Genomic DNA, 11,976 nt, shown 5'->3' with positions numbered 1-11,976 from the left:
CGGCCTCTGTCCTGCTGGGCCTCCGGCTCTGGCCCTGGGTGGCCTTGGTCCTGCTGGGCCTCCGGCTCTGGCCCTGGGCAGCCTCCACCTTGCTGGGCCTCCGGCTCTGGCCCTGGGTGGCTTTGGTCCTGCTGGGGCTCTGGCTGTGGCCCTGGGTGGCCTTGGTTTTTCTGGGGCTGTGGCTCAAGCTTAGGTGTTCTCTGTTCTCCAGCAGGTCTGAGGATTGAGTCTTCAGCAGTGGGGAGTCAGAGGATGTCACAGCAGTGGCTGAGGTGCTCTTGTATTCCTGGCAGATAGTGGACGTCTCTGTCTCTGAGGTGGACATGGTCCTGACTGGGAAGGATGAACCAAGAGCATCCGTTAAGCTGCCCTGCTCAGACAGCTCCAGGAGAAGGAGGTGTTGGCCTCACCCTTGCCTCTATTCCAGAGGCCTTGCACGGCCAAGGGGAGGGTCTGCCAGATGATGCCAGCCCAGCGCTCCTCGGCAACCCGAGCCCTGCAGGTGGGCCCGGGCTGTGGGATAAATGGGAGACACTGAGGGCTCACCATGCCCCGTTCAAAGTGAGGATTCTTCCTCCTGCTCTACAATCACAGAACTAGAAGTAGCAGAGCCCAAATGCACATGCAGGCCAAGGAGTCTCTGACCCCTGACTTCTGCCTAATCTGCTGCTTTGGCTTACTCAGGCCTAGCGAGAGTATTGGGGACTTACAGCCAAAGACGGAGCCTGAAGAGGTCTGGTCGAGGTAGCTGTCGGACAGGGACCTCATCCTGTTGGGTGCAGGCTCCCACTGCTCCTCCTAGGGCAGAAGATAGGTGGGGCCGTTGCAGGCCATGGGAGGCCCTGGGCCAGCGGCTCAGCTCTGGAAGGAAGGCCAGCAGCCCAGAGCTCCTCAGGGGGCCCAGCTGGGGCTGGGCAGCACGAGAGGTGAAGACTGGACAGGAAGGGGAGTGGTCGGACTCGACCGGCAGGGCACTGTGAGAAATTCCGGCAGTGTTCAAGAGGCTGCTTGGGCCTCAGGTCTGCCGTCTGCAAAATGCAAATTAGTTTGAATGTGGGACAGTCCTCTGTAAACTGTAAAGTGCTGTACCCTGGGGAATGGCTAGTGAAGAACTGAGCTTTTTATGCTTACCATTCTATCCCATTTCGTCCTCCCACATATCTGGGAGGGAACTACCATTTTTACCATTTCACGGACCAGAAACCAAGGCTCCAGGAGCCTAAGCAGCCTGCCCTCGACACAGCAAAGAAGCAGAGGAGCAGAGTTGAATCCAGGCCTGCGGGACTCCACAGCCCAGCTCTTAGCTGCTGGCCGCCTCAGGCCCACTCACGCCTGCGGGCAGTGGGGGGTATGTGGAAGCGGGGAGGGGGCAGGCAGAGTCCCAGTAACCAGCAGGCGCCAGCCCCACATCTCCCCAAAGGAGGGAGCTCACAATGACCTCAGGGCAGAAAGTTTTGTATTTTGTGTTCCAGTGTGAGCTAGAGAACTGTAGCGCTAGCCTTTGTCATTTACAGCAAGGGATGCTGGTCTTCCATTTACTTCATTTTCATAAAGTTTCCTTTGAACACAAAGGTACTTGCTGTCCGTCAGCAATTGAGTGGGCAGATCGTGGGACTTTCACAGGATGGAATTCTCAACCAGTGATAAGAACAAGCAGTCAACTTAGATACATCTCACAAACATGCTTAGCGAAGGGAGTCCCCAGACAAGCGGGCACACCGTATTTGCCCACTGATGTGAAGAAACATGCACGTTCAGTTGTGATGTTAAGGATCAGGACAGCCTTGGGGGTGCACTGGGCTAAGGGAGGGGGCATGAGGGTCTTTTGGGGAGCTGGGAGTGTGTTCTTTCGATAGGTAATGGCGTCATGTGTGTACTCAGTTTGTGAAAATTCACCAGCTCACTATTGATCTGTGTGCTTTTCTATATTTATGTGACATTCAATAAAAAGTTCTTAGAGACGGATTTAAGAATTAAGAAAATCCTGGCACAATGGCCAGTGCACACAGAATTTATGAAGGTGAGTGTGGCAAGGTGTGGGGAGGCCTCTCTATGAGGAGTCCACATCCTCTTGCCCTTCCTCAGGGGTACTCCTTATTGATACCATCCCCACCTCACAGCAGAAGGACCCCAGCCCAAGTCACACAGAGTGGTGGCAGAACCAGGCCTGGATGCCAGCCTCTAGCCAGTCTGCCTCCCTCAGCCCTGGCTTGGGCTACGCTCTACCCCAGACCTCAAGGGCTGTAGGCCCCAGCATGTGGCCCACTCACCTCTTCCTCCTCGTGGAGGGCCTCAGCTTCGTTTGCACCTGCTGGCTCTCCTGTCAGGGTCTGGGGAGTGGCCTGGAGCTCTTCAGAGTTCCCCAACAAAGGCTTCCACCAGAACTGCAGGGCCCGCGCCTTCTCGCGCTCTCTTTCCCGCTGTCTGAGCTGCCTGCCAAGCCATGGCCCCAAAGTGCTGGGTAAGCCCCCCTGACTCGGCCCACCATCCCCAGGGTCCCGAGAGTGGCCTGAGGAGGCAGCAGGAGCAGGAGGAGCCTTGATGCCCAGCCATTTCCCACTCCTGGTCCGTGGCCCCCACTTGAGGAACTTGCCCCACGATGCCTCGAGGGATGCCAGCTTGCAGGCTGCTCTCCAACACCCGATTCAACTGCAGCCTGGCCAGGTTGGCCACCTGGCTGCAGAGCACCTCCTCCACCGACATGCCCGGGAAGAGGCTGGCCATCAGTGGGAGCACCTGCCACGAAAGAGCCAGGTGTGGGCCAGGGCAGGGGGCAGACGGTGTGGTGCTGCCCTGCCCTCGCAGAGCCCTTCTCAGGGCTGACGTGGGAAGGGTTTACTAGTTCCTGATTTTACAGGGCCAGACCTCCTTGCCCCAGAACTGGGAGGAGCCCGCCAGGAGGCCCACCGGGAGGGGGCGCCCTGACTAGGCCAGCCGTGGGTGTCCCAACCGGCTTCTGCGGGTCTGATGTCTAAGCATGTGCCCTGGGGCAAGGGTACGGACTTCTCTGAGCTCTACCCTCCTCACCTGCAAATTGTGGGGGTGGGGGTGGGGGGATAATGTTAGCAGTCCCGTGGGGTGCTGAAGAGGGGTAAACAGAGCAACGCCAGCTGAAGTGGTTGGAACAGTACCTGGCACGGCCTGGCATCGGCAGCTGTTAGTTTTGCTAGGAAACCAGAGCTCTTTTAGGAACAGGGAGTATCTTTAGGCAACCACATGTATTGACTCTGGAGCCTGCCCCCCTGGCCCAGCAGGAACGTACCTTGGGTTGCTTGGGGCTGAGGAGCAGGACAGTGGCAACATCCAGGCGGGCCCCCAAAATGTTCTGCAGGAGCTGCCGGGTCCTGGCACGGTGCAGGTAGTACTGGGCCTTCTGGGGGTTGTGCCGGATGGCCACTGAGAAGTGGCTATCCGCCTTATGGAACTGCCTGCGGGACACAGTGGGCCACAGGCTGTCGTGCGCTGGGCCCCAGGGAGGGACATGGTGGCTCCTGGGCCCCACTGGGGAGTATGGGATAAATCAGGCTGGTCTCTGCTGCCCCACCTCCACCATGCCCCTCTGCTCTTCTTCTGCCAGCTACCCCTTTTTTTTTTTTTAAAGATTTTATTTTATTTATTTGACAGAACGCAAGAGAGGGAACACAAGCAGGGCGAGTGGGAGAGGGAGAAGCAGGCTTCCCGCGGAGCAGGGAGCCCGACGCGGGGCTCGATCCCAGGACCCTGGGATCATGACCTGAGTCGAAGGCAGACGCTTAACGACCGAGCCACCCAGGCGCCCCTGCTGTATGAGACCATATAGTAGCTACACACTTAACGGCCCCAACACTTATGCTAGTACAAGACCCCAGTGTAAGTGAATGTTTTTAATATCCTGGAGTAAGGAGGGCCTTTCAAGAATCTCACAAACCCAGCAGCTAAAAATGAGAAAATTAATTTGACTATGATTAAATCCCAAGTTACTGAGTAGCAAAACCACCACAAAGGAAAGCAATAAATAGGGGAAATATATTTTCCCATAGAAGGCAGACAATAAGCTAAGTTTCCTAGCCTACAAAGAACTCCTGTAACAACAACAACAAAAAGTTTTAATGAGCAATTTATTATTTTTTTAAAAATCTTATTTATTTAAGTAGGCTCTAAGCCGAGTGTGGGGCTTGAACTCATGACCCCGAGATCAAGAGCTGCACGCTCTACTGACTGAGCCAGCCAGGCGCCCCTTCGTGAGCAATTTAACAGCAAAACGGGCAAAAGGTTTGGGCCAGCCATAATGACCAACAAACACAAAAAAGATGCTGGACCGCACTAGCAATTTAAGCACGCAACATAAATCAACTGCGAGAGAGCATTTTTTTGCCTACTAGATTTGCAGAGTTGAAAACAGTCTTCACGGGGCGCCTGGGTGACTCAGTCGGTTAAGCGGCTGCCTTCGGCTCAGGTCATGATCCCAGGGTCCTGGGATCGAGCCCCACATCAGGCTCCCTGCTCAGCAGGGAGCCTGCTTCTCCCTCTCTCTCCCTCTGTGCACGTGCGCTCTCTCTCTCTCTCTCTCAAAAAAAAAAAAAAAAGAAAACAGTCTTCACACCCTGCACTGTGGAGGTTTGGGCAAACCAAGACTCTCCTTTCCCGGAGGAAGTTCATAGTGGCTCACTGTTTGTGGAGAACAACTGGATATTATTATGTTTTCAAATGTTAAATGTTCACACCGTTTAACAACAGTTTAGCTCCTAGCAATCTAATTATGGCATTACTAGTATAATGCATGAAAATGTGCGTCCTGCATGCTCATCACATAATAATAAAAAACAGAAAACAGCCCAATTAGTCATCAGTAGAGGGTTACCTAAGAAATGAGTTGTACTTCCATAGAATGGAATACTATGCAAATAATAAGAGAGAATGAGGTAGTCCTATATATATAATGACATTGGAAGTTAAAAAGCAAGTCAAAAAACAGTTTAGCATGACTTTAACTTTTGTAAACTGATAATAATTGTTAATATATGTATAGGAAACAATCTGGAGGGACCTTTACCAAACCTATGGGGGGGTTGGTGTTGGGAGACATATTAGAAGGAACGTTCAGGTTCTGAATTATGCATCATTACCAAACACTTCAGTTTTTTATAAAAAGCACAATTACCATAACAATATTCAGAAAAAAGTGAAGAATTTTTCACGAAAACTTGAAAACTAAAACCGTTATTTAGGAGACATACCTGGGAGAGCAGAGGATCTTGACCCAGGGGTCCCAGCAGGCGGCTCCATGCCAGCACCCCCACCCCACCCCCGGGGACCACCCACAGCCCGCACCTGCTCCTCTGCTCGCAGAAGCCCATCCTCTCCTGCAGTAGGCCCATGCGCAGGTTGGCGCCCTCGTCCTGCGGGCTCAGCGCCAGTGCCTGCTGGTAGTCCGCCTCCGCAAAAATCAGGTTGCCCAGCTGGAAGAAGCAATCTAGGGCCCCGGGGGATGGATGCAGGGGCTGAGCAGGCCCCCGACCCCAGTGCCCAGGAGCCTCAGCCCAGCCTGCTCCACCCTCTGGGGGATCCTAGACCGGTGGCTGTGAACTCCCGAACTCCCACTCCCGTGGGTGGTAGAGGGTGCCTGCCAAGGTTTTCCGTGCCTCGGGCACCTTTCCCCAGCCGCCTGATTCTGAGCATTTTGAAGAGACTGTAGCCAGTTTGTCTAAGGCAACACTTCGCAGAATGTGTCCCCAGATCCCTGAAGCTCTTTCCCTCCTCCCTCCCTCAAGGGCGCCTTAGAGGGGCCAGGGGCAGCCCGTGCTCACCGCCCCGGTTGATGTAGAGGCCCTTCTCCTGCTGCTCGTCCTTGAGGGCCTTGTTGAGCAGTAGCACGCCCTCCTCGTGGGCACCGTGCTGGTAGCAGTGCACGGCGAAGTCATTGTAGGTCAGCAACAGCTGCCGCTGAGCCTGCCGCACCATGCCCTCCTGGCTCTCACTCATCATGTCCAGCGCCTTCAGGAAGTCCTCCACGGCGGCATCAAACTCCTGGAGCCGGCGGTACACGGTGCCCCTGTGGGGGAGGGACATGAAGGCCAAGGCACCCCTACCCACTGGGGCGGCCGGCCAGGACGTTGGCCACTCTGGGCCTTCTGACCTGGGCTGGTGGCGTGAAGGCCCTCTCTTCACGCGCTGGTTTGGGTGTGGGGCCGGCTCTGGATTACTACTCGGATAGCCTGCTGGTCATGGGTAGTTTTGCTTTACCCAAAAATAGCTTCCATCTTTCTTTTTAGGAAGTAGGGTGCATGCATACCAACCTCTACACTAAGGCCTTTTTGTACCTGGGACAGATGTTTTACCCCACTGTTTATATGAGAAAACCTAGACTCAAGAAAGGTACATGGCCCCAAATCATGTAATAAGTCCTGGGCAAGGGGTAGATTCAAACCCAAGCCTTGGCCACTGAGCTGGGCTGAGCCTCCCTGCATGAATGCTCAGCAGGCTTGGGGGTCCAGGATTCCCAGGTGAACTAAGGTGGCTGCCTGCCCCTCCTCCAAGGGCAATAGCAGCTAAGACCTCTCCCTGGCTTTGACCCTAATGGGGAGTAGGGAAAGATTATTAGAGGCTACTTGGGGAAACTGAAGCCTGGGGAGGATCAAGTCCTCTTCTGAGACCATACAGCAGGACCCAAGATGGGTACCTCCCCACACAGTACCGGAAGAGGAAGAGGCTAGGGTCCAGAGGGTTGTTCTCGATGGCACAGTTGATGCGCTGCAGAGCATGCTGCAGCTTGCCCTGCACAGCTAGGATCCCAGCATCCTGACGCGCCTTCTGGGCTTGGTCCACCATCATCTGGAGCAGCACCTTGGCCTGTGGGTGCTTGGGATCCAACAGCAAGGCGCTGTGCAGGTCTCGGTAGCAGAGGCTGGGCTGCAGGGGGCCAAGGATGGCATCAGAGTGGTAGGCTAAGCCGAGCTCTGCTCTGTCCCATGGAGAGGCACACCTCCAGACCATGTCACCCACCCTTGATGTCCCTGCATTGCTGTGCCACCTTTTTTGCCTCATGAAAGCAGCAGGGAGCATTATGAGAAAATCCCATCCCAGGCCCCATCCCTGCTGGTCCCTTTCCAGATGTGACCTCAGGAGAGCCAAGTCAGCTTGGGTGGTTTCTGCTGTAGAATGGTGTTGCAGATGCCTCCTCCATGTAGGACTTCTTCTTTTTCTTTTAAAGATTTTTTTTTTTTAATTTATTTGAGACAGAACGAGAGAGAGAGAGAGCAGGAGAGGGGGGAGGGTCAGAGGGAGAAGCAGACTCCCTGCCGAGCAGGGAGCCCGACGCGGGACTCGATCCAGGGACTCGAGGATCATGACCTGAGCCGAAGGCAGTCGCTCAACCAACTGAGCCACCCAGGCGCCCCTGTAGGACTTCTTCTAAGCTCACTCAAGGTGGGCGGAAGGTGTGTCCTCCTGACCATGATTGTCACATCCTCCCTATCCTCCCATGCATATGTCCTTCCCAACTCCCCTGACCTTTAAGCCCAAGACAACTCTGACAACAGATGCAGGCCTGGGCCTGAGCAGAAAACATCCCCAGGCAAATACCTTCCACTGGGTGAACAAGTCTGTCAGTCAGTCAACAAACAGTTTTAGCAAGCATCCTGTGTCCTGTAGGGTAATGGGTTGGACGGTGAGCAGGGCAAACAGTGTGGACACCAGTTGTGAGTGGAAGTCAGGAGGGGGAAGATGGCAGAGGCTCGGGACAGGGCTTTGGAGTAGGTGGGCTTGGGTTCAAGGGCAGCACCACACAGAACTGGCTGTGTGACCTTGGGCAAGTCACCCAGGCCCTCTGGACCCATTTCCTCATCTGTGAAAAGAGGACAATGGGTTGTATCTACTCAAATGATTACCTCAAGCCATAAAGACAAGCATGAGTCAAGTGCTTAGAACGTGCCTATGCATTACAGGGGCTGAGGTGGCAGGAGGGGCCAAACTCCCACAGTCAATAATTACCAATAATTACTAGTCTCCTACCTTGGAAGGAGACTCTCACTGACTCACTGTGGGGGCCCAGAAGCCCAGCCCCCAGCATAGGGAGGCTCAAGTTTCCAGCTACCCCCAGGATGCACCACCTGGTGACTGAGGTGAACCCGCCCACCCGAGTCTCCCCCTGAGTTTCCCAGCTCCCATGCACCAGCCCAAGCCTGAACACCAGGCATTGTTCCGGATCCCTCCCTTTCCCTCATGCCCTCCCCCATCCGTCTCTGCTCCTGACTTCCAGAGGACTGTGGGACCAGCCCCTTTCTGGCCACCCTCACGGCCATCCTCGCCTCCACCCTCCTCTCTGGCTGGACGGCACCCAGGCTCCTGGCCTCCAGTCTTGCCCCTCCAGCCCAGACTCCCCCTGGCAGCCACAGGATCTTTCTAAAGCCCACTGCCCCAGAGAGCAACCCTTTGGAGGCCCCAGGAAGAAGTCAGGGGCCTCCTCGGTTCACAAAACCCTACCTGATGGCCTCTCATACCTGCAGTCCCTCCTCTCTTGTGACCCCAAGTCTCCCTTGTCCCCACACTGTTCCCTGTACTTTCTGGCTCCAAGCCCGGACAGTGAGGCAAATAAGGAGAGACAGGAAAGGAGGAGGAAGGGCCACCTTATCTAACGGATCCTTGGGTGCCCCCATGCTGTGCTGCTTCCTGCACTTGTGAAATCATCCTCTGTGCAATGATCTGCTCAAGGACATCTCTCTTGGGCTCTAACTCCCATGGGGGCGGGATGGCACAGGTTTCTCACCTTGTGGCTTCTGCGGGCCGACACAGGCCTGGCACAGAGCTAGAGCTGAGTGATAGCAGGACAACTATGCTGAGTGGCCAACGAAGGTCCCCGCCACACCGGCGGCCTGATGGCCTTCCTTAATCTCAGAGTATGCTGGGGGCATCCACAGAGGGGAAGGGCCATCCCCGCCCCGCCCTCCCCACTCTACCTTCTGGAAGAAGTTGTAGAGCCTGGCCCGGAGGATGAAGACATCGGCATTGGTCGTGCCAAGCTTCACCTCCTTGGCGATGAGCGAGAGGCAGTCCTGATGCTGTTCAAGGGCCAGGAGACAGGCCATGCTGAGAAGAGAGGGCAGATGTTCTGTCTGCAGGGCGAGAGGGGCAGGAAGGGGCTGCAGGGAGAACACGGCCGCATGCCTGGTGCTCACCATCGGTAACGGAAGCTGGCTTTCTCAGGCTGGAGCACAGAGGCTTGCGAGAAGACCCTCAGGGCTTCTGCGAAGGCACGTTGCTCAAACAGGCACTGGCCCTGGGGACACAGTGGGCAGTCCCTTCTGCTTGTGACTCTGGCCCAGCAGCACCCACTAGCTACAGGGGGCACCCACTGGGGCAGGAGGGGAGAGAGACAAGAGCCAGGGACACAGCCCTATAGATCTGGGAGAAAATTTAGGGGACAGAGACATAGAGATGGAGAGAAGGTGACAGAGATGGAGAGAGATACAGAGCGAGGGAGAGACAGCAGAGATAGAATTATACAGTTGGCAAGATGGCAATACAGAAACAGGAACAGAAACAGAAAACCTTGGACTTTGTTGGTATTTTGTGGTTCAGTAATTTTATTTTGAATTGTAAATGGGGGATGCTATTACCTTTTTAGTGCTTAGAGCTTCTAGATGCTAGGTTTGTGTGGTCCAGGACAGCAGCCACTCACTTCATGTGGCTATACAAATTTAAATTAATTAATTAAATAAAATTTAAAAATCAGTTCCTCACTCACACTTACTATATTTCAAGGGCTCGGCAGTTCCACGTGGCTAATGGCTACCAGATTGGACAGTGCAGAGTAGACCACTATCATCGCTGCAGAAAGTTCTATTGGGCAATGCTGCAGAACTTTATCCAGCCCTGGTGGTAAACCATCTCTGGAGGTAGGAGAGGTCATGAGAGGGGCAGCAGGTGCAGACTCAGACATGGGGACAAGAAGGTCCCTAGAGAGACAGAGCTGGTCCCAGGAGCAAGGAAAACCCCCCACAGCTGGAGGGAGAGCCAACTGGCTTGGGTGTGAGGTGGACATGGCGGGTGGGCCTGCAGCAGCCCAGGGCACCTGCAGGTAAAGGACCAAGGTAAGCCGCTCCAGGTACTTGGTGTTCTCTGGCTGGAAGGAGTAGGCCCTTCGCAGGTTCTGGGCAGCCGAGGAGAAGTCACAGAGTTGGATGTAGGCCTCAGCTCGTAAAGCGTAAAAGTCTACCTGAGGAAGAGGGGACCCAGGCTGCTGTCCCCTCTCCACCGTCTGCTGAGGCCTGATGCTCAATGATCACAACGGACTTGGTGACCCCGAGAGGAGGAGCCTGGCAGGCAGGACAGTGAGGGCAGTGTCAGCAACCACCTGTACCCACCCCCTCACCAGGTGGGAGTCCAGGTGGAGGGCACGGGAAAAGAAGAGCACGGCCATCTCCCAGTCCTCTTTCTCCAAGCACTGCAGGCCTTGGTGGTAGCTGTAGGGGCAGGGGGGCACAGGCAGAGGGGCTGGCCCTGACTTTGACCAACCCAGGGCATACAGCTGTGACCACGGGAGTGGGTTGGGAGGAGGGGGGACGTGGGCGGAGAGACAGGGTGGGGCCGGTAGACAGAGACCCAGGGAGAGGAGCCTGGTATTCCTGGAGCTCATCCCGGCCAGCAGCCTTTCATCTGCTGAGGCAGAAGAGCCCTATTATACAGCTGAGTTCACTGAAGCCCAGAGAGGGAGAGTAACTGACCCAAGGCTGTAGGGCACGCCACTCGCTGTGCAGGGTAGGAACCTGGGACCCTGGGACAAGGTAGTGACTCACTACTCCCTGACTTTGAGGGGCACTGTTAATCCCGTGACCTTCGGTTTTACATCATCCAAGTTCTGGAACACCTGGCTGCTCCCAAAGATGCGCTGTAGGGTTCCCTTTGGGACTGGAAACACCCATGGCTTTGGGATGGCCTTTGATTGAGCCGGGTCAAGCTCCAGAGCATCCTAGAACCAAGGGACAGCAAGCTGGGGCAGGCCTCAGAGAGGACCCCCGCCCCTCTTACACACTCTCCTCAGGTGTTTTACAGGATGGACGAGGGCTGGAAACGAGGCTGGCAGGAGGCACAATTTGGGTTCTGGTGGCAGTCCCATTCCCCTAGGGATGTTCCAACTTTTCTCTCTTCAGTTCTGCCTCTCTCCCTCTCCTTTGGTCAAGGTCAGGGGCCAGAGTTCTTACACTCACACTGCACTCTGCTCTCCTTCTGGCCCCCCATCAGCTTCACCTCTAGTTGCAAAACTCCCAAAACTCTAATGTCTCCAGCTCAGGCCCTACCCCAAACTGCAGGCCCAGGAGGTCCCGCAGCCCTTTGCATATCCTGTGGGACCCTCATGCCCAGCAGGGCAAGTTGAACACCTCACCTGACTTCTGCCCCAGGCTTTCCCACCTTGGTGACTCCACCTTTTCAGCCAGTCACCTCTGTCTTATCAGTCCTCATGTCCTGTCTGTCCCACTTCCTAAAGATCTCTTAGATCCCTTCTCTTCTCTCATCCTCTCGTCTGGGCCAATGCCCTCTCTGCCGGGACGCCAGCTCCGGCCAACTCTCGACCTCCCCAACCGCTCATACGTCTCAAGCCCTCACTTCTCGGCACTGCGGCCAGGGACTTTCCTGAATCACACAACTTATCCTGCCTCTCCTGTACTTGAAACCTTTCCTGCGAACTCCGCCTCGGCCTCTTCTCTCCTGACCCTCTCCCGCACCTCTCTGGAGTTTGTCATGAATTCCCCTCCGAAGGGAGGACCTCTCGAGGCCCACTCCGGACGTTGCCAGGCACCATCTCCCGGACGCCCACAGGCTCCGCCCCCTCAGGCCACGCCTCCGGAATCCAAGGGTTGTTAGAGCCGGAAGGAGGTTAGCAAACTTATCAGCCGGGAAGGCTGAGGCTACGTCAGGGAGAGGACTTGCAAGGTTTCCGCAGCGTTGCAGGGCCACAGCAGGGGCCAGAACAAGGCTCCCTCCTCCCAACCGGAGGTCACA

The 11,976-nt window shown here is 55.6% G+C and overlaps 1 protein-coding gene across 1 annotated transcript in view; it reads right to left on the bottom strand.

Annotated features, from left to right (window-relative positions):
• Positions 1–11,717, bottom strand: part of TTC16 (tetratricopeptide repeat domain 16) — a 12,299-nt gene extending 582 nt beyond the window's left edge. The window contains exons 1-14 of the mRNA XM_021691572.1: positions 11,700–11,717; positions 10,773–10,945; positions 10,349–10,439; positions 10,049–10,192; positions 9,153–9,253; positions 8,934–9,063; positions 6,674–6,888; positions 5,787–6,031; positions 5,311–5,452; positions 3,263–3,428; positions 2,590–2,736; positions 2,250–2,429; positions 711–798; positions 5–333 (exon numbers count right to left, since the gene is read on the bottom strand). Of these exons, the coding sequence (XP_021547247.1) occupies positions 5–333; positions 711–798; positions 2,250–2,429; positions 2,590–2,736; positions 3,263–3,428; positions 5,311–5,452; positions 5,787–6,031; positions 6,674–6,888; positions 8,934–9,063; positions 9,153–9,253; positions 10,049–10,192; positions 10,349–10,439; positions 10,773–10,945; positions 11,700–11,717 (2,169 nt within the window). The remainder of the gene's footprint in view (positions 1–4; positions 334–710; positions 799–2,249; positions 2,430–2,589; positions 2,737–3,262; positions 3,429–5,310; positions 5,453–5,786; positions 6,032–6,673; positions 6,889–8,933; positions 9,064–9,152; positions 9,254–10,048; positions 10,193–10,348; positions 10,440–10,772; positions 10,946–11,699) is intronic.
• Positions 11,718–11,976: the final 259 nt, after the last annotated feature.

The sequence above is a fragment of the Neomonachus schauinslandi genome, chromosome 13, assembly GCF_002201575.2.
Source record: "Neomonachus schauinslandi chromosome 13, ASM220157v2, whole genome shotgun sequence".
NCBI lineage: Eukaryota > Metazoa > Chordata > Mammalia > Carnivora > Phocidae > Neomonachus > Neomonachus schauinslandi.
Note: the sequence above shows the minus strand (reverse complement) of the source record. Positions and strands in the feature narration are given on the sequence as shown.